This window comes from Hyla sarda, chromosome 5 (genome assembly GCF_029499605.1).
Source record: "Hyla sarda isolate aHylSar1 chromosome 5, aHylSar1.hap1, whole genome shotgun sequence".
In the NCBI taxonomy this organism is placed as follows: domain Eukaryota; kingdom Metazoa; phylum Chordata; class Amphibia; order Anura; family Hylidae; genus Hyla; species Hyla sarda.
Genome location: NC_079193.1, coordinates 206,624,370 through 206,642,225, shown reverse-complemented (window position 1 = coordinate 206,642,225; position 17,856 = coordinate 206,624,370). Strand labels below are relative to the sequence as shown.

General features: G+C 41.2%; 1 protein-coding gene across 4 annotated transcripts; it reads left to right on the top strand.

The window, feature by feature from the left end:
• Positions 1 to 449: 449 nt before the first annotated feature.
• On the top strand, positions 450 to 14,939 carry RNF152 (ring finger protein 152). 4 transcript variants are annotated; one of them, XM_056518464.1, is made up of 2 exons: positions 450 to 794; positions 13,175 to 14,939. In XM_056518464.1, the coding sequence occupies exon 2, from the start codon at positions 13,254 to 13,256 to the stop codon at positions 13,863 to 13,865; it is 612 nt and encodes a 203-aa protein (XP_056374439.1). In that variant the 5' UTR covers positions 450 to 794; positions 13,175 to 13,253; the 3' UTR covers positions 13,866 to 14,939. The 4 variants fall into 4 exon arrangements, with proteins under 4 accessions (XP_056374439.1, XP_056374437.1, XP_056374438.1 ...); XM_056518462.1 differs by having other exon boundaries at positions 451 to 686; XM_056518463.1 differs by lacking the exon at positions 450 to 794 and adding an exon at positions 1,158 to 1,313.
• The last annotated feature ends 2,917 nt before the right edge of the window (positions 14,940 to 17,856 follow it).

The window sequence follows — 17,856 nt, the reverse complement described above, 5'->3', positions numbered from 1 at the left end:
CCTGCATAAATTAGTTCAGCTTTCAGGTGCTCCGGTGGGCTGGAAAAGGTGGATACATACCTAGGAGAGAGTCTCTTAGGACTGTATCCACCTTTTCTAGCCCACGGGAGCACCTGAAAGCTGAACTAATTTATGCAGGATAAGTCATCAACTGCCGAGCCGAGAAGTTTGTGACGAATCAAATTTACTGTACGTTCGCTCATCTCTACTCACAATGTCTGTACAAGATTCTAAGGAACTGCATGCTGCTTCTGCACTCTTCTCTATCTTTGAAGTGCTTCCAAGTCAGAGTTACACTTTTTAATATTGTAATATGTCATGCAGTCAGATTTTCCATGTTTGGGATCCTTTAACAAGAAGCATCTGTCACTGCCCTGGTGGGGTGTGGTGCTTCACTCCACACTCCTTCCTCCCATTTTCTTTGTTACAAAAACAGGCTGATAACTTGTATTCCTAGTAGATGACTGCACTGGATATTAGGGGCATGCTATTTAGGTGAGGGGGAAGTGTAACTACTTTCTATGACTCCTGTGTAACAGGCAGAAGAAACTCCCCTTCCTCTCCCTGCTCAGCAGCTGACAAGAAAGGAGCAGCCCAGACACAACACAGCGCAGTGCTGGAGCTGGCAGTGCAGCGGAGTCTCTGGCTGGGTGCTCATTGCTGGGAGCAGGGCTCCCCACCACCAGGTGAGTGCCTTATCCTCTGCAGACTGCTGTGCTGGAGCCTCTCCTGTCACTGCCAATGCTGATCTATGTGCCCATGGCTCTGCCAGGCTGGACTATAGGAGTTTGGAGGTAAACCAGCCCTGGATGGCATGACAATTCTAGGTGCTAGTAGTAGATTTCTATTGCCAGTTGTGGGGTATTGTCTGTCTTGCCTTCTGTATTGTGTAAACAGCATATCCCCTGTTCTGGGGCTGACTCTCTGCTGCATTGTCATGAATGGATACAATGTAATTGAATGTTTATGTTGTTGTGTGTTGCAGCAAGGACCTAGCCCAGCAGCTGTCTATTGAATACATTTTGTTTTGACTTTTGGTCCTAGCTTGTAAACAAGGAATGTAAATAGTGGCAGACCTGAGCTGGGCATGAGATGGGTGGCTGCATCCTCCAGCAGCTGGCATGGTAGATAGGGGCAATGATTTACTTTTGTGATCAGTAAAGAGGATGCTGTCATTGGGTTTGCTGTCTGTCTGATTCACTGCTGGCAGAACAAAGCCCCGTGCTGCTTCCTTCTTGTCGCCTCCTGCCTGCATTACACAACGCCCTGGCAGCTGACAGCGCTATGCAGGAGCTGGAGCCTAGGACAGCCAGGTAATGTCCAGTGTGATCACTTGGGAGCACAGCATAGACAGCTAGACTCTCTATGGGACAGCTAGAGAGGTGCTGCAGCAATGCCAGTGTGGAACTAGAAACAAAGGCACTTGCTCATGTATAGTCTATGTCAGTGTTTCCCAACCAGGGTGCCTCCAGCTGTTGCAAAACTACAACTCCCAGCATGCCCGGACAGCCAACGGCTGTCCGGGCATGCTGGGAGTTGTAGTTTTGCAACAGCTGGAGGCACCCTGGTTGGGAAACACTGGTCTATGTAGATTGGGGGACATGCACACATAGACTTAGGGTGCGTTCACACGGAGTAATTCGAGAGGAATTTACTCGAGTAATTCCTCTTGAATTCTCCGCTCCAAATTAATTCACATCTCCTCTGCCCATTGACTTTAATGTTTTTTTCCGCTGTCCTGTTCACACTGCGGAAATTCTGCTAGCGGAATTCCAACGCTGAATTCGGTTCCGCTTGAACAAAGAGCATGTTCATTCTTCAAGCGGAATCCGCGAGCAGAATCCAATAGTATAATTCAATGGTTAAATAAGTCAATGGTAAAAAAAATATTCCGCCCGACATTGTTTTCGCACGGAATTTGCGCGGAAATGGCTGAAAAACCCTTCACCCTTCCCTTCCGCGCGCAATTTCAAACGAAAATAAAATTCTTTTTTCCGCCCGTAATTTTTTTGTCGTGAATCCCTCTTGATTTACTCCGTGTGAACGCAAGGGGGCTTGAGCCCCCCTGCCCTTTTAATGCACCTGCCCTATAATGCCCTTACTGGGGTGATGCAGGTCCCATTCAGCTGATATGACTGCTGATGGTCCCTTACCTTTCAGGAACGGTGTTGTGTTAACACATAAGGTTTTTCCAAACATTTTTGAATTAGGAGTGCCCTTTTTTTTCCTTCTTGAGCCCCTGTGTCTGTGCACATCCCTGGTCAGCACTGTGTTTGGTATACATACATAGAGGACTAGCTGCTGGATGTATATAGCTGAATACACAGGGGACAGTGTTTTGCCTGATGTCATACTGTAAGAATTTGGCTGGGAATGTAGACTACTGAATCCAGTGCTGTTCACATTTGCTATCTATTTTATGTCTGTTGCTAGCAATGAGACCTTCTTCACGTATTCCTAGGTGCATGTAACATTGCAAACTCATAGGCACACTCAGCCCAATGCATCCCAATTCCTGTGTGTTCTAGGCTGTATTTTATTATACTGTATCATACAAGTCATACAATGCTCTTGGAAGGTACGTAGCCTATGATATCAGTTTAGGGTAAACTAGTTTCAGCTAGTACAGGTGAACCTCAGGTACATGTTCTTTTATAATCTCCTTGGTTAATGATATTCTATTTTCAGTTGTCTGTGAATGGCGGTGACCATGTGACTGTTTACATTACCTATTATACATTCTGGAATTAGATCTTATGTATGCCGGAACATATTTTACGTAGACTAATTTTTTTTTCTTTAAAAACTGTTGGTTTTGTGTATTGACCAAACACAAACAGTAAAACTGTGTGATCCTGTTAGGAACGGCAAGATTTAACCCTTCACATAATTTGTTGCTACAGTGTCACATTTCCATATATATCCGATTCTGGTGGATCCTTTTGGCTTAGGAGATTCTTAATTGATTTAATGGATTATGTATATATGTGTGGGGTTTAGGAGATAGGATGTAAAATGTGCAGATCATTTGCAAAGTCAGCTGCATTGGCATTCATTTGCAATGTAAACACCTAGCTCAGATTTTAGGCCATTCTGGGTACAATATACATGATGTTAAGGCTCTGGCTTAAAAGAATGACAGTAATACCAATAACAATAAATAAAGTAAAATGTAGACTTCCGTAAGGCAGAATAAGGTCATGTCATGCATAAGGCAGTGTCACATGGTTGTTTGCTTTTCTTTTTTTTTGGGCAAAATGTTCACAAGTAGTTTTCTTTTGCCGCTGCTAAGTACTTGATGTCTTCTGCATATTGGCTTATTGGCTTTTCATTCTCATCGTACGGCTGGGAAGAATGATCATATGCCAATACTGATTATTAAAACAAATCTTAATATTAGCCGGGACGCAGTGTCTGAAAAGATAGCACAGGTTGGGGTGTGTCCATGCAGGGTAAATACTTAGTATGTGCAGTTTATTTTTGTTATCTAGAGACTTGTAATAGCAGGATATGTGGTGTTATGGGCATTGCCCTGTATTCATTTCCGTATTGTCCTACCAGTTACTGTGGTGGTACTAGAGCATACTGAGGACTGGAGAGCAACATGAATAGGCCTTTATTTGTTAGAGCCCCCAGACCTTTAATGATTAGACAAAGTTCTTTTGGTAGTGATTTTCCTCATCATAGGGACAACTGCCTGATCCAGTTGTCATATTTCAATGATAAAGTGTAGGAGATGAAGAGGAAGCTGAACATGGTCAACAGTGACATTCAGCTTCCTGTCATAGACATCAGTGACAGTGCAGCAGCTTGGAAGGAAAGTTTACCTAGTTGGAATAAGATAATACCCATAAGATAACACCCTTACTTTCCTGGACCATGAGGAAAGTTACCAATAACCCCGTTTATCCCCCATAACTAATCTCAGGACACCAGCAGTTGTCCAAGTCCAAAGTAGAATAGTTGAAAGGATGTTCAGAGAGTCTGTTGTATACTTGAGGGGATTGTTTCCCACCTATTCTTCTGGACAGACTGTCAATCACTGATGGGAGGGGCAGGGAGCAGAGTGGGAGGGGCTTATCTCTCATGAATACTACAGACTGGAACTACAGTATGTTATACAGAACATTTTCCACCGAACCATATCTTCTCCGCTCCTCCTGGTCTATTGCATACTGCCTGTGGAGAAAGCAATGTGACAGGTTCTAGTTGTACTAGGTAAATATTGTATGGCCTTAGAGAATAAATATAGAACTAATGTGACCTCCATTACTTTCCCCATGACATAGATAGAAATGCAATGACCTGAAACGAGTAAAATTACATAGACTGGAGGCAGCTAGATTGTGTTTTATCCCATATAGTTGTACTTTGGTATTGTTCTCTGTAATGTAATGGCTTGTACTGCATGATAGTCTACTACATTGATAGGTAACTCGGTAGGAGAGAGGATGCCATGAATGTTTGCTTGAGCATTTCCTAGACACAGGATGCAGAGCCTGCCATTCTTTGAAAGGAAATCTGTCGTCAGAATCATCCGCACTAATCCTCGTAGTCTAACTCCTTTTTCTAGGTCTGGTGGGGAGGGCCGCTTCCGGGTGTACGGAACGCGGCGCATGCGCGGCCCTCCCCACCAGACCTAGAAAAAGGAGTTAGACTACGAGGATAAGTTCATGAATATTCATGAGCCGGGCGGCAGCTCCGCCCAGCTAGAATGACGTATAGCCGAGTCTGAGATGATAACACCTCCCACTGAATCCCAAGCCAGGGAATAACAGAAAACTAAAATAAAGATATCTGAAGAACCGCTGAACCATTTTTAACCAGGTAAGAAGCGTTTTAATCAGGATCACCCGCACTACAAGCCTGTGTAACAGGTTTAGTGCGGGTGATTCTGATGACAGATTTCCTTTAATGGAAAATAACAAATATTGTATATCATTGTACAGGTTGAGATAATCTTAGAGACTGCTTGGGTTTTCTGTACCACATTTTAGGTATACGGCAGCTGGGTCCGGCAGGAGAGTTTAACAACCACCTGCTGCCGCATCCCTGCTGCCGCATCCCTGCTGTGCCCCCGCCATTTACGCTCCGTGCCCCAGCTATTGACTCTGGTCGGCTCATTTTTAAACCATATCAGTTTGGTTGCCGGACTGAAAGCTGTGGCAGACCACGATTTTCAGTCAGGCAACAAAACCGGATATGGTCTAAAAATTAGCCGACCAGAGTCACTAGCTGACGCTTTCCGGCTCATTGAAATGAATGGGGTATGGAGGGGATATTGCAGCAGCCGTTTTTAAAATTCTCCCGCCGACTGCCTTATACCCAAAGCGTGGTGTTAATGCACCCTTCCTTGGAATTCCATGGTCACTTGGAATTCCAAAAATCACATAGAGATCAGTAATTATATAAGCTTTTATCAATTTTTGCCATAATATACAGCATATACAGAAAAAATTGGGATAAACATACACTACTCAAAAAAATAAATAAAGGGAACACTTAAACAACAAAATGTAACGCCAAGTCAATCACCCTTCTGTGAAATCACAATGTCCACTCAGGAAGCAACACTGATTGACAATCAATTTCATGCTGTTGTGCAAATGGAACAGACAACAGGTGGAAATTATAAGCAATTAGCAAGACACTCCCAATAAAGGATTGGTTCTGCAGGTGGTGACCACAGACCACTTATCAGTTCCTATGCTTCCTGGCTGATGTTTTGGTCACTTTTGAATGCTGGCGGTGCTTTTACTCTAGTGGCAGCATGAGACTGAGTCTACAGCTCAGATAGTGCATCTCTGTCTACTCAAACGTTCAGAAACAGACCCCATGAGGGTGGTATGAGGGCCCGACGTCCACTGGTGGGGGTGTGCTTACAGCCCAACACCGTGCAGGACGTTTGGCATTTACCAGAGAACACCAAGATTGGCAAATTCGCCACTGGCACCCTGTGCTCTTCACAGATGAAAGCAGGTTCACACTGAGCACATGTGACAGAGTCTGGAGACGCCGTGAAGAATGTTGTGCTGCCTGCAAAATCCTCCAGCATTACCGGTTTGGCGGTGGGTCAGTAATGGTGTGGTATTTATTTCGGGGCCACACAGCCCTCCATGTGCTTGCCAGAGGTAGCCTGACTGCCATTAGGTACCAAGATGAGATCCTCAGACCCCTTGTTAGACCATATGCAGGTGCGGCTGGCCCTAGGTTCCTCCTAATGCAAGACATTGCTAGACCTCATGTGGCTGGAGTTCCTGCAAGAGTAAGACATTGATGCTATGGACTGGCCGCCCGTTCCCCAGACCTGAATCTGATTGATCAGATCAGGTATATCATGTCTCCCTCCATCCACCAATGCCACGTTACACCACAGACTGTCCAGGAGTTGGCGTATGCTTTAGTCTAGGTCTGGGTGGACATCCCTTAGGAGACCATCTCCCCCTCATCAGGAGCATGCCCAAGCATTGTAGGGAGGTCATACGGGCACGTGGAGGCCACACATACTACTGAGCCTCATTATGACTTGTTTTAAGGACATTACATCAAAGTTTTATCAGCCTGTAGTGTGGTTTTCCACTTTGATTTTGAGTGTGACTCCATATCCAGACCTCCATGGGTTGATAAATTTTGATTTCCATTGATAATTTTTGTGCGATTTTGTTGTCAGCACATTCAACTATGTAAAGATGAAAGTATTTCATATTAGTTCATTCATTCAGATCTAGGATGTGTTATCTTAGTGTTCCCTTTATTTTTTTGAGCAGTGTATTAATTTTCCTTTACCCCACTGGGCGTTCAAAGGAAACAACTTCGCTTTCCTTTTGGACCAGTGGACTGCAAAATCCTCTACCGGAACGACGTGGGATTAGGAAGGATTCCCCTGATCATAATATGGACTGTAACGCATATACCAAGTTTTAAATTCTAATTTGTCTGGTCAGTCTATAGACATGACTATACCATTGAGCTCCAGCTACAAGATAACAGTTTTCCTAGGATACAAACCGCAGATTGCCCCTGTGCAAGAGCAGAATATGGGCTTTCTTTTCAATAGAACACCTTATAGCTGCCCTACAGATTTTGTATTAAATGTATCCATGATATTCATTAATTTGACACCCCCCCCTCCTTACATTCAATCTTAAAACAATAGGAAACTACTTTTTAAGCCTACAGGGCCCTGGAAAGCTGCACAGGTTGCATATTTAGTGTGTCCAACCCTTGATATCACTGTTTCTCAGAATACTGCAATTGCTATCCAATGTTGTGTTGAAAATGAATCCACATTTATATTAGGAAATCGTAGATAAATACTCTAATTTAATTCTATCTCTGGAACTGCTCCCTTTATGATTTAGAGTAATACGATGATAGTGCAAAGGAAGCCAAATCAATTTTTGCTATGTCAGCACTTTGGTTTTGCTTTACAGTTGCAGTACAGTTACATCTCTACTGTTTGTTCATGATGAATAGAGAAGGAAGTACAGAGAGATGTTTGCTTTGTACAGAGAATTGCTGGTGCAGTACACGCTGCTGGGTTTGATAAAAGGAAGTTAATGTAGAGGGACATTAAGGGTGTTTCCTGCCACCTACTAAGAAATACTTTCCCATAAGTTGTCGTTGGTCCTTTGTTTCACTGTCATAAATAAAATAAAAAATTATTACAATGTACACATTACCTAAGTCCTCTGCTTAGTGTACCTTTTGTGTGTCTAACAAGCAGAGGTGTAACTTCATGCTCAAAGGACCCTAAACTTTTTAGTGCCATTTAGAATACTGTCTTGACATGTCCCATAAGGGCTCTGGGTCCCCTAAGGCACCAGGGCAACTGCTACAATTGTACCTACTTAGCTATGCTCCTGGTATTTCTTACAGACAGCCTTGTACTGCTGGATGAAATGTTGTCTTCAAAATACCGATGTGCTGAAGATTTTCTGTAACATTCCAAGCATATTTAGTGTGTATATTTTTAGGACTGCGGGTCCACAGACCATAAATGTGAATTCATTTGTGCTTTCATGCATGATCTGTAGATGGAAGGAGCTTGGAAATGCAGCTTATTATAAACAATTTTGGTTCACAGTAATATTTAGATATTATTATTATTTTTTTTATCCTATAAAAACTGTTCCTGCTTGATATGATAAAAGCAGATCTAAAGTAATACATTTTATTTTCCATCAGCTTGTATGCCATAAAAAATGAATAGAATCAGTAAAGGAATCAAAATATGTGTTAAAAAGAACATTTTGAACCTACTCTTACCTAGATAGTCATGACCAGTGGGTGATTTCTATACAAATCTGTTTACACATTTTTCATAGCTATATTTAGGAATTATAAAGTTGTGTAACCTATTACAGTTTGTTCACACAGGCATAGCTCACTTCATGTCTAGTTGGACCACACAAATAGACCAAATTGAATAAGCGTCAGATAGGGGAGACCATTTCGGGTGCTAAGACAGTCATAGCTAAAACTACAGTAGATTTATAAGTTTCCTAAAGTGTCTGAGAGGTTTGTTTACATATGACTCTTTCTTTAAAGGGGTTATCCAGGAAAAAACTTTTTTTTAAATATCAACTGGCTCCAGAAAGTTAAACAGATTTGTAAATTACTTCTATTAAAAAAAAATCTTAATCCTTTCAGTACTTATGAGCTTCTGAAGTTGAGTTGTTCTTTTCTGTCTAAGTTCTCTCTGATGACACGTGTCTCGGGAACCGCCAAGTTTAGAAGCAAATCCCCATAACAAACCTCTTCTAAACTGGGCGGTTCCCGAGACACGTGTCATCAGAGAGAACTTAGACAGAAAAGAACAACTCAACTTCAGAAGCTCATAAGTACAGAAAGGATTAAGATTTTTTTAATAGAAGTAATTTACAAATCTGAATTCGGGTAGAAAACAGACATGGTGCACATCAACAATCTTGTATAATGATCTGATTGCTTCTCAGCATAATATCAAAAACTAACAGGTTGTTAGTATACATTTTTGATCAAAAAGTACAAGCCCACTCGCCACGTCAAGGCCACCTATTCAAATGTATACTAACAACCTGTTAGTTTTTGATATTGTGCTGAGAAGCAATTAGATCATTATACAAGATTGTAGATGTGCGCCATGTCTTTATTCTACTCGAATTCATATTGTGATTTCTATCTTTTCTTTTCTTTTTTTTTTTGAACATGTGCTGCACTCTTCCCCACCCCCTCAGCCCAAACCTATATAGGTGGTAACGCCATTTTATGCTAGGGACGTTAGGGACCCACTCTGAATAGGTGGCCTTGACGTGGCGAGTGGGCTTGTACTTTTTGATCAATAATGTATACTAACAACCTGTTAGTTTTTGATATTGTGCTGAGAAGCAATCAGATCATTATACAAGATTGTAGATGTGCGCTATGTCTGTATTCTACTCAAATTTATATTGTGCTTTCTATCCTTTCTTTTTTTTTTTTTTTTTTTTTTTTTTTTTTTTTTTTTGTGAACATGTGCTGCACTCTTCCCCACCCCCTCAGCCCAAACCTATATAGGTGGTAATTAGCCACACTAGGGCCATTTCACTCCTAGCAGCCTCCCAGTCTGACTGGGAGAGCAAGGTAAGTGAGCCATTACACCTTGTTCACACTGGTGTGGTGCGGGGCGGCGTCCATTGCTGCCGTGGCGCTGTGTCTGCGGGCGGGTGCGGCCCATAGACTGGTTTGAGAGGCATTGGGGCCGCTTTGCCAGTGGGTCGCTCCCCTCCCGTGGGCATCTGTGTCGCGGCGGTGGTGGTCGCCGCCCGATGCTACGCCATTTTATGCTAGGGACGTTAGGGACCCACTCTGAATAGGTGGCCTTAATGTGGCGAGTGGGCTTGTACTTTTTGATCAAAAATGTATACTAACAACCTGTTAGTTTTTGATATTGTGCTGAGAAGCAATCAGATCATTATACAAGATTGTAGATGTGCGCCATGTCTGTATTCTACTCGAATTCATAATTTACAAATCTGTTTAACTTTCTGGAGACAGTTAATATATATATATATATATATATATATATATATATATATATATATATATATATATAAAAAGCTTTTTCCTGGATAACCCCTTTAAGCATCACCTAGTTTGGTAGGATACAACACCCTTTGCATGGTTAATTGTTCTTGTACCACTTACAGTAGGTAAAATTTATTTTAGCTTTAAGTCAATACAGTACACTGGAAAATAAAGTGTAATATTTATATAGAAATTTAGATTTGGGCAGGAATAACATAGGCCTTATGTCTCATAGAAAGTGTTCTTGTTGTCCAAACAAAAGTTAAGCCTTCAAAGCAGCTTAAAAAGCTGAACCAGGGCAGTTCTAATACATGAGGCTCTATAGGGTTGACCAATTTATATAGTAAGATATTTAATATGACCTTAAAGAGCTAGTCTGGCTAAATACAGTGGGGCAATAAAGTATATAGTCAGCCATTAATTGTGCAAGTTCTCCCACTTGAGAGGCCTGTAATTTTCATCATAGGTATACCTTAACTGAGAGACATAATGAGAAAAAAAATCCATAAAATCACATTGTCTGATTTTTAAAGAATTTATTTGCCAATTATGGTGGAAAATTAAGTATTTGGTCACTGACAAAAGTTCATCTCAATACTTCATAAGGTTTTCACACACTGTTGCTGGTATTTTGGCCCATTCCTCCATGCAGATCTCCTCCAGAGCAGTGAAGTTTTGGGGCTGTGGCTGGGCAACACAGACTTTCAACTCCCTCCCTATGGGGTTGAGATCTGGAGACTGGCTAGGCCACTCCAGGACCTTGAAATGCTTCTTACAAAGCCACTCCTTCGTTGCCCGGGCAGTGTGTTTGGGATCATTGTCATGCTGAAAGACCCAGCCATGTTTCATCGTCAATGCCCTTGCTGATGGAAGGAGGTTTTCACTCAAAATCTCACTATACATGGCCCCATTCATTCTTTCCTTTACGCGGATCAGTCGTCCTGATCCCTTAGCAGAAAAACAGCCCCAAAGCATGATGTTTCCACCCCCATGCTTCACAGTAGGTATGGTGTTCTTTGGATGCAACTCAGCATTCTTTCTCCTCCAAACACGACGAATTGAGTTTAAAGTTCTACTTTAATTTCATTTGACCATATGACAATACTCTTTTGGATCATCCAAATGATCTCTTGCAAACTTTAGACGGACCCGGACGTGTACTGGCTTGAAGGGGTACTCCGCTGCTTAGCTTTTGAAACAAACTGTTCTGAACGCTGGTGGCAGGAGCTTGTGATGTCATAGCCCCGATCCCTCATGATGTCACACCCCGCCCCCTCAATGCAAGTCTATGGGAGTTTGTTCCAAATGCTGAGCAGCGGAGTACCCCTTTAAGCAGGGGGACACGCCTGGCACTGCAAGATTTGAGTCCCTGGCAGCGTAGTGTGTTACTGATGGTAGCCTTTGCTATTTTGGCCCCAGCTCTCTGCAGGTCATTCACTAGGTCCCCCTGTGTGGTTCTGGAATTTTTGCTCACCGTGATATCTCACGTGTGATAATTTTGACACCACGGGGTGAGATCTTGTGTGGAGCCCCAGATCGAGGGAGATTATCAGTGGTCTTGTATGTCTTCCATTTTCCAATAATTGCTCCCACAGTTGATTTCTTCACACCAAGCTGCTTGCTTGCTTGGTGCAGGTCTACAATTTTTCTGGTGTCTTTCGACAGCTCTTTGGTCTTAGCCATAGTGGAGTTTGGAGTGTGACTGTTTGAACTTGTTATCAGTATAAAAGACACCTGTCCACAACCTCAAACAGGTGCCATTAATAGAGGTAACGAGTGGAGGACAGAGGAGACTCTTAAGGAAGAAGTTACAGGTCTGTGAGAGCCAGAAATCTTGCTTGTTTGTAAGTGACCAAATACTTTAAAAATAAGTGATTTTTTGGATTTTTTTTCTCATTATGTCTCTCATAGTTGAAGTATACCTATAATGAAAATTACAGGCCTCCCTCATCTTTTTTAAATGGGAGAACATGAACAATTGATGGCTGACTAAATACTTTTTTGCCCCACTGTAATAAATATTTCTAAATCAATTGCATATGAAAACTTTTATACACCTTTTGTAATCTACTTCAGTTAGATAAGATGTAAGCTTTTTCCCAGCCACTGTATGCTCCCCATGCCCAGGAAGCTCTGTAGTTCAGCTGCTTTCTTTTTCATGTCGTCTGCATTCTGCTCCTGGTTTCTCCCTTCCCCTCCCTTTTCACAGAAAACACGTCATCATACTCCTTTGCTCAGGGGGGTTGGCTTGACTATTCAGGCCAGCCCCTGAGCTGACATTAGCTGCCTCAGTAGGAGCTCTGTATCACTCTGACAGCCTAACAGAAGATGCAGCTGCTAGGTGAAGGTGCCGGAGCAGGGTAAACAAACTGCTCTGAAACCTGGTGGTGGAAGGGAACAATGGGAGGGAAATTCAGCACAGGGCCTGAAGACTCTGAGAGAGAAATGCATCATGGTAATTGTAGTCATTGAGCAGGCACTAATGAGGAAGTGGACTTCACTCCACATTCATTGTTGTGTTTTTTTTTTCCTTCAGTAAAACCATAGGGAACATCTATATTAAGCATTTGCCAGTGCAAGTATTTTTTAGGATTGCCTGTCAACCCCTTTAACTCTTTATAGTGAATTATATATTAGGTCTAATATCTAAGGCTCAAGCACAAGGAACTGTAACAGTACTCCTTTTGTAGTTATTTCATATATCTTTATAAAATACAGATTTTTAAACAGAAGTATACAGTATGAGTTTTTTTTTTCTGTCAAATTCTGTAAGAATCTGATGAAGATGATAATTTCACACTCCATCACATCCTGCATGTACTGAGGATACTGCATTGCTTCATTGGAGCCTGTTGTGGTTGGTTTTAAAGAACTGTACAGCTGTTGAACAGGCTGCATGCATTAGAGAAATTTGTAGTACACCAAACAAACCACTGATTCCCCCAAAAATAGGGTGACCTATACTCTTTGAGGCTGGGGTCTGGTTATAGGTCCAGTTATAGGCAGTTGTCTAAGCCCTTCGTGTTAACGCTACTTGTAACGTATGGAACAATTTAACTTGTATTATGTTCTCAGCAGTGACCACACCTCAGTTTCTAATTGTTCTTTTATTTTTATATTCTTACAGATATTTTCAGCATCTTTCACATCTACATACAGAGAATAAAGTTAATAACTATTTGATTGAATAACTACGTCATTCGATCATGGAAACTCTGTCCCAGGATTCTCTTTTAGAATGCCAAATTTGTTTTAATTACTATAGTCCTCGAAGAAGACCTAAACTGCTTGACTGCAAACATACCTGCTGTTCAGTATGTCTACAGCAAATGAGGGCTAGCCAGAAAGACCTTAGATGCCCTTGGTGCCGAGGCGTGACAAGGCTACCCCCTGGATATTCTGTTTCACAATTGCCAGATGACCCAGATGTTGTTGCGGTTATTGCAATCCCTCACACCTCAGAAAACACTCCAGTTTTTATCAAATTGCCAAGCAACGGATGTTACATGTGGCCTCTTCCAGTCACCAAAGAAAGAGCTTTATTGCCTGGTGATATAGGCTGCAGATTACTACCGGGAAGTCAGCATAAACCAGTCACTGTGGTGACTGTGCCTATGGAACAACAACCACTCCAAGGCGCAATGACACAGGATATTGGAGAGGAGGAACATGAGAGAAGAGGAGTTGTTAAGAGTTCTACGTGGTCTGGAGTTTGCACTGTCATATTAGTTGCATGTGTTTTGGTCTTCCTTCTTGGAATTGTCCTTCATAATATGTCTTGCATTTCAAAGCGATTCACTGTGATTTCATGTGGCTGAAATGGATCCTGTGGATTTTCTTTGTATATGTTTGGCAAAATATAGAAGCAAATGTACACAGCAGCCTTGTAAACATAAGAAATATCAACTGCCAAAGGGTGGGAACTTGACAGCTTCCTTTCATTTGGAAGATCTAAGAGAGTAAGAGAGTGCTGTGTGAACACCCTCCTACAGTGCGGTTAGAACTAATGAAGATTGCATGCAGTCATCATTCCTTCACAGGACTTGTGTGGCACATTTGACTATAGGATAGTAAGATGACTTAACGTTAGCTCATTGTGCTATGGCCATGTTCAACAGACTGTGACCAAGAATTGTTTTCCTGATGAAGAAACATTTAAAATGAACATAAACAGGAATCGGAGAAGCTTTTTTTTTTTTTAGTAGAGTAAAATTGTATAATTGTTTTTCCCCAAGTCATCAGATATGTCAAAATATGTTAGTTCTTAAGCATTTCATTAACCTGTACTTGCATACATCTCAGGTCTTAGACTTACATGGCTCTCGTGTGAGCATGGCGTTTTTCTTATTCTTTCTTTAAACTGATTGTCTCATATCCTATCAATATGTTTAATTTTTCAGGTGCCTACAAAGCAGGTGAGGTGGAATGTTCTTTATCATTAAGTGCAAAGTTTAGTTTTGCAGGCCTATGTTACAGAATTGTATCATGGTGATGCACGTGAAATAACATGGATGCAAAAATTTTCATCACCTTGCAATAAATAAGCACTGTTACCAGTACTGGTGCATCAGAGTAATATGTACAAAAAGAAACAAGAGGAGTAAGTGGTTAAATGTATGTATCAGTTGTAGTTTCCTTCCTCCAGTTACCAAATTCTTCTTCCTCAAAGCGCCATCTGCAGTGTTTTCTCCTGAGGTATGTCGTGGCACATCCTTAGACCAGCAATGTGTATGTGACACAACTACAGATGCTATGGTTTGTATATTTTAACTTGCCCTTTTTTAATAGAAGTCTGAGAAGATGTTAAATAGGCTCCAAGTCATGTACTGTATGGAACTTGTTCAAGAGAGATACAGAATAGTCTGCATTTATGGGGGGGGGGGGGGGGGGGGGGGATGAATTTATATGAACACATAGATATCACAAAAATCCTATTCTTAAAGGGGTACTCCACTGGCCAGCATTTGGAACTAAATGTTCCGAACACTGTTTTCTGTCGGCCAGGCCCCTCGTGAAGTCACAGCCACGCCCACTCAATGCAAGTCAATGGGATGGGGCATGACGGCCGTCACGCCCCCTCCCATAGATTTGCACTGAGGGGGCATGGCTGTGACGTTACAAGGAGGCTGGCTGACCATGGCAACGTGAAAACAACGTTCGGAACATTAAGTTTCGAACGCTGGCCAGTAGCGAACCCCTTTTTAATCTGGCATGTATATGACCCTATCTAGTCAAAACGTTTAGATTATTCGATGGACATGATAGGAAAAAAAAATCTTTGTTCATTAACATTGAGCCCAGTAAAATGTTAAGCAGCCAAAAATAAAATTATTCCACATTAAAAAAATGCTTTGACCTCTCTTTGGATTGTAAACTAAAGTAATTTAAATAGTTGGAAGAATTCATAATGTTTTGTTATTAAAACGATAAGAAAGGCTGTTTCTTGTTTTTTTTTTTTATTATGTTTTTAAGTTTCATTTTATATTACTGTTCACATTTTGGTTAAAAAAATGAAATTGATACCATTTTGAAAAAAATATGTTTTCTAGATTTCACATTTTTGCACACTTTTTGTTTATTTTTTTTTATATATTTAATGAAGTATATGATATCCGATGTTCTGTTACTTGGTAAGTGATGTGTGGGATTGCATATGACATTCCTATGTGTGGATTATAGTAGAAGCAAGTCAATAAATCATTTGTAAAAATAAAAGTTGCTAATAGTCCCCTAGAAATTCTGGAGATAGGAATATTTTTCATGACCTATTTTACTTTGGTTATTTTTATTCTTCTTATCCTAATGCACATTAAACCCAACTACATTAAACCTAACCTGTGTGAATTTACTTTTATATTGTTAATGTTTTAACTCTTATCTGTTGTATGTTGTATATCTGAGTATTCAGCAGATATAAAAGCTACTTTTGATATACAATTCAGTGTTTCCCAACCACTGGGCCTCCAGCTGTCGATAAACTATAACTCCCAGCATGCATTTACAGCCAAAGATTGATGTAGAGTATGATGATTACAAAAATGAATATCTGTTTTGTATCTAAGGGGTTGTCTCAGTATTCCTTTTGTATGGCATTTGTGTTATAGTGGGAAGTCATCTGATAAGAACCTCCCTATTAGAGATGAGTGAAGTTACAGTGATTCGATTTGTCACGAACTTCTCGGCTCGGCAGTTGCTGACTTTATCCTGCATAAATTAGTTCAGCTTTCAGGTGCTCCGGTGGGCTGGGGCTCTTTCTTAGGACTATATCCACCTTTTCCAGCCCACCGGAGCACCTGAAAGCTGAACTCATTTATGCAGGCTAAAGTCAGCAACTGCCTAGCCGAGAAGTTTGTGACGAATCGAATCACTGTAACTTCACTCATCTCTACTCCCTATATTAGCTATGCTGAAAAGCTCCACTTGCTTTGCCATTCCTAGTTGTCATAGCAGTCACTGAAAGATACATTTGTGGATAGTACAATTGACCATGGCATTATGCAAAATTATTTCATTTTATACCATCCTGCTGACAGCTGTCAGAAATACTGGAACCAAAAACAGATCCTGATTATAGTCAAGTGGTCTTTTAGGATTTGATATTTGTTTTAACATATACATGACTTTGATCAGTTATATTTAAGTAAGCATGTTGTATATTGGTCCTAAACAATTAAATGGAATCCTATTATTGGTTACTTTTGCAAGCGTAGGTACAACCAGAGAAGGCTCTTGGAAAAAGAGATCACAGAGAAGAATGTCATCTGTTGAAGAGTGATTTCATTTGATAAGCTAACTACACATTGTTGAGAAGTTTATTTTTCACTTCATTGCCCCTGCTTGCCTTTTTTTTTTAACAGTGCATTCTGGGGCGATCTCCCCTCCAGGTAAGCAAATAACATACACCCTGCCAAAAAATACAATGTTTTCACTTACCATGCCTATCAATGAGTTCACCAGCTGTACTTTCGAGGACCAATTTTGGTGGGCATTATCCATTGTATATCAGGTTTTATGCATTATATCTGCCATTTTGGAGATGTTCTGTGACACTATGTTGTCTACCATCACAGTTTGTCTCATGTCAAGTCAAGTTGTTCAGATCCGTATGCTTGCCCATTTTTGCTTCTTTCAACACATCAGCTTCAACAAATGACTGTTCATTTATTGCCTTATACATCCCTCCTTTATTCACTCTACCTGTCCAGTGGTTTTAATGTTATGGCTGATGTGACAGGATATATGCATACCTCCCAACTTTTGCTGAAAGCATGGAGGGACAAGCCATTCCCCTAACTGCACCCATTGCCACACCCTAACCATGCCTTCAGTCACACCGTAACCCCGCCCTCAGCCAGTCCCTAATCACGCCTGCACCTGCAGAATAGGAATACGCCTTTAACAGCAATAATATTGTCAGTCTGTCACCTAAGTTTAGAAGGACGTCCTATATTGACAGACTGACAACAACTCCCTTCATTACCACTACAGACCATAGAAGAGATTACATACAGTTATATGAGGTGACATCTTCTTTGATCTTGTTCACTTTCCTTTTTCTTCTCCAGCTCAGACGCCATGATGATTTCTTCTGGCATACGACTCCTGTCTGGAGAACATGGCAGGAAAAAAACATTTTGGGCTCTGCATCTTTTTAAAAAACTATAATGCCCCAAACTGTAATAATGCCTCCTTAGTAGTTGGAAAGTCCCTCGTTAGGTCGCTCCAGTAAGTAGACAGGTCCCTTCAGGAATGTAGTAGGTAGCCCCCGACATTAGGTAGGCATCAGTTTCCCCCATAATAAGCAAATGT

Excerpts from the sequence above, each read along its gene's own strand:
- RNF152 (XM_056518464.1), top strand. The coding sequence starts at position 13,254 with ATGGAAACTCTGTCCCAGGATTCTCTTTTAGAATGCCAAATTTGTTTT.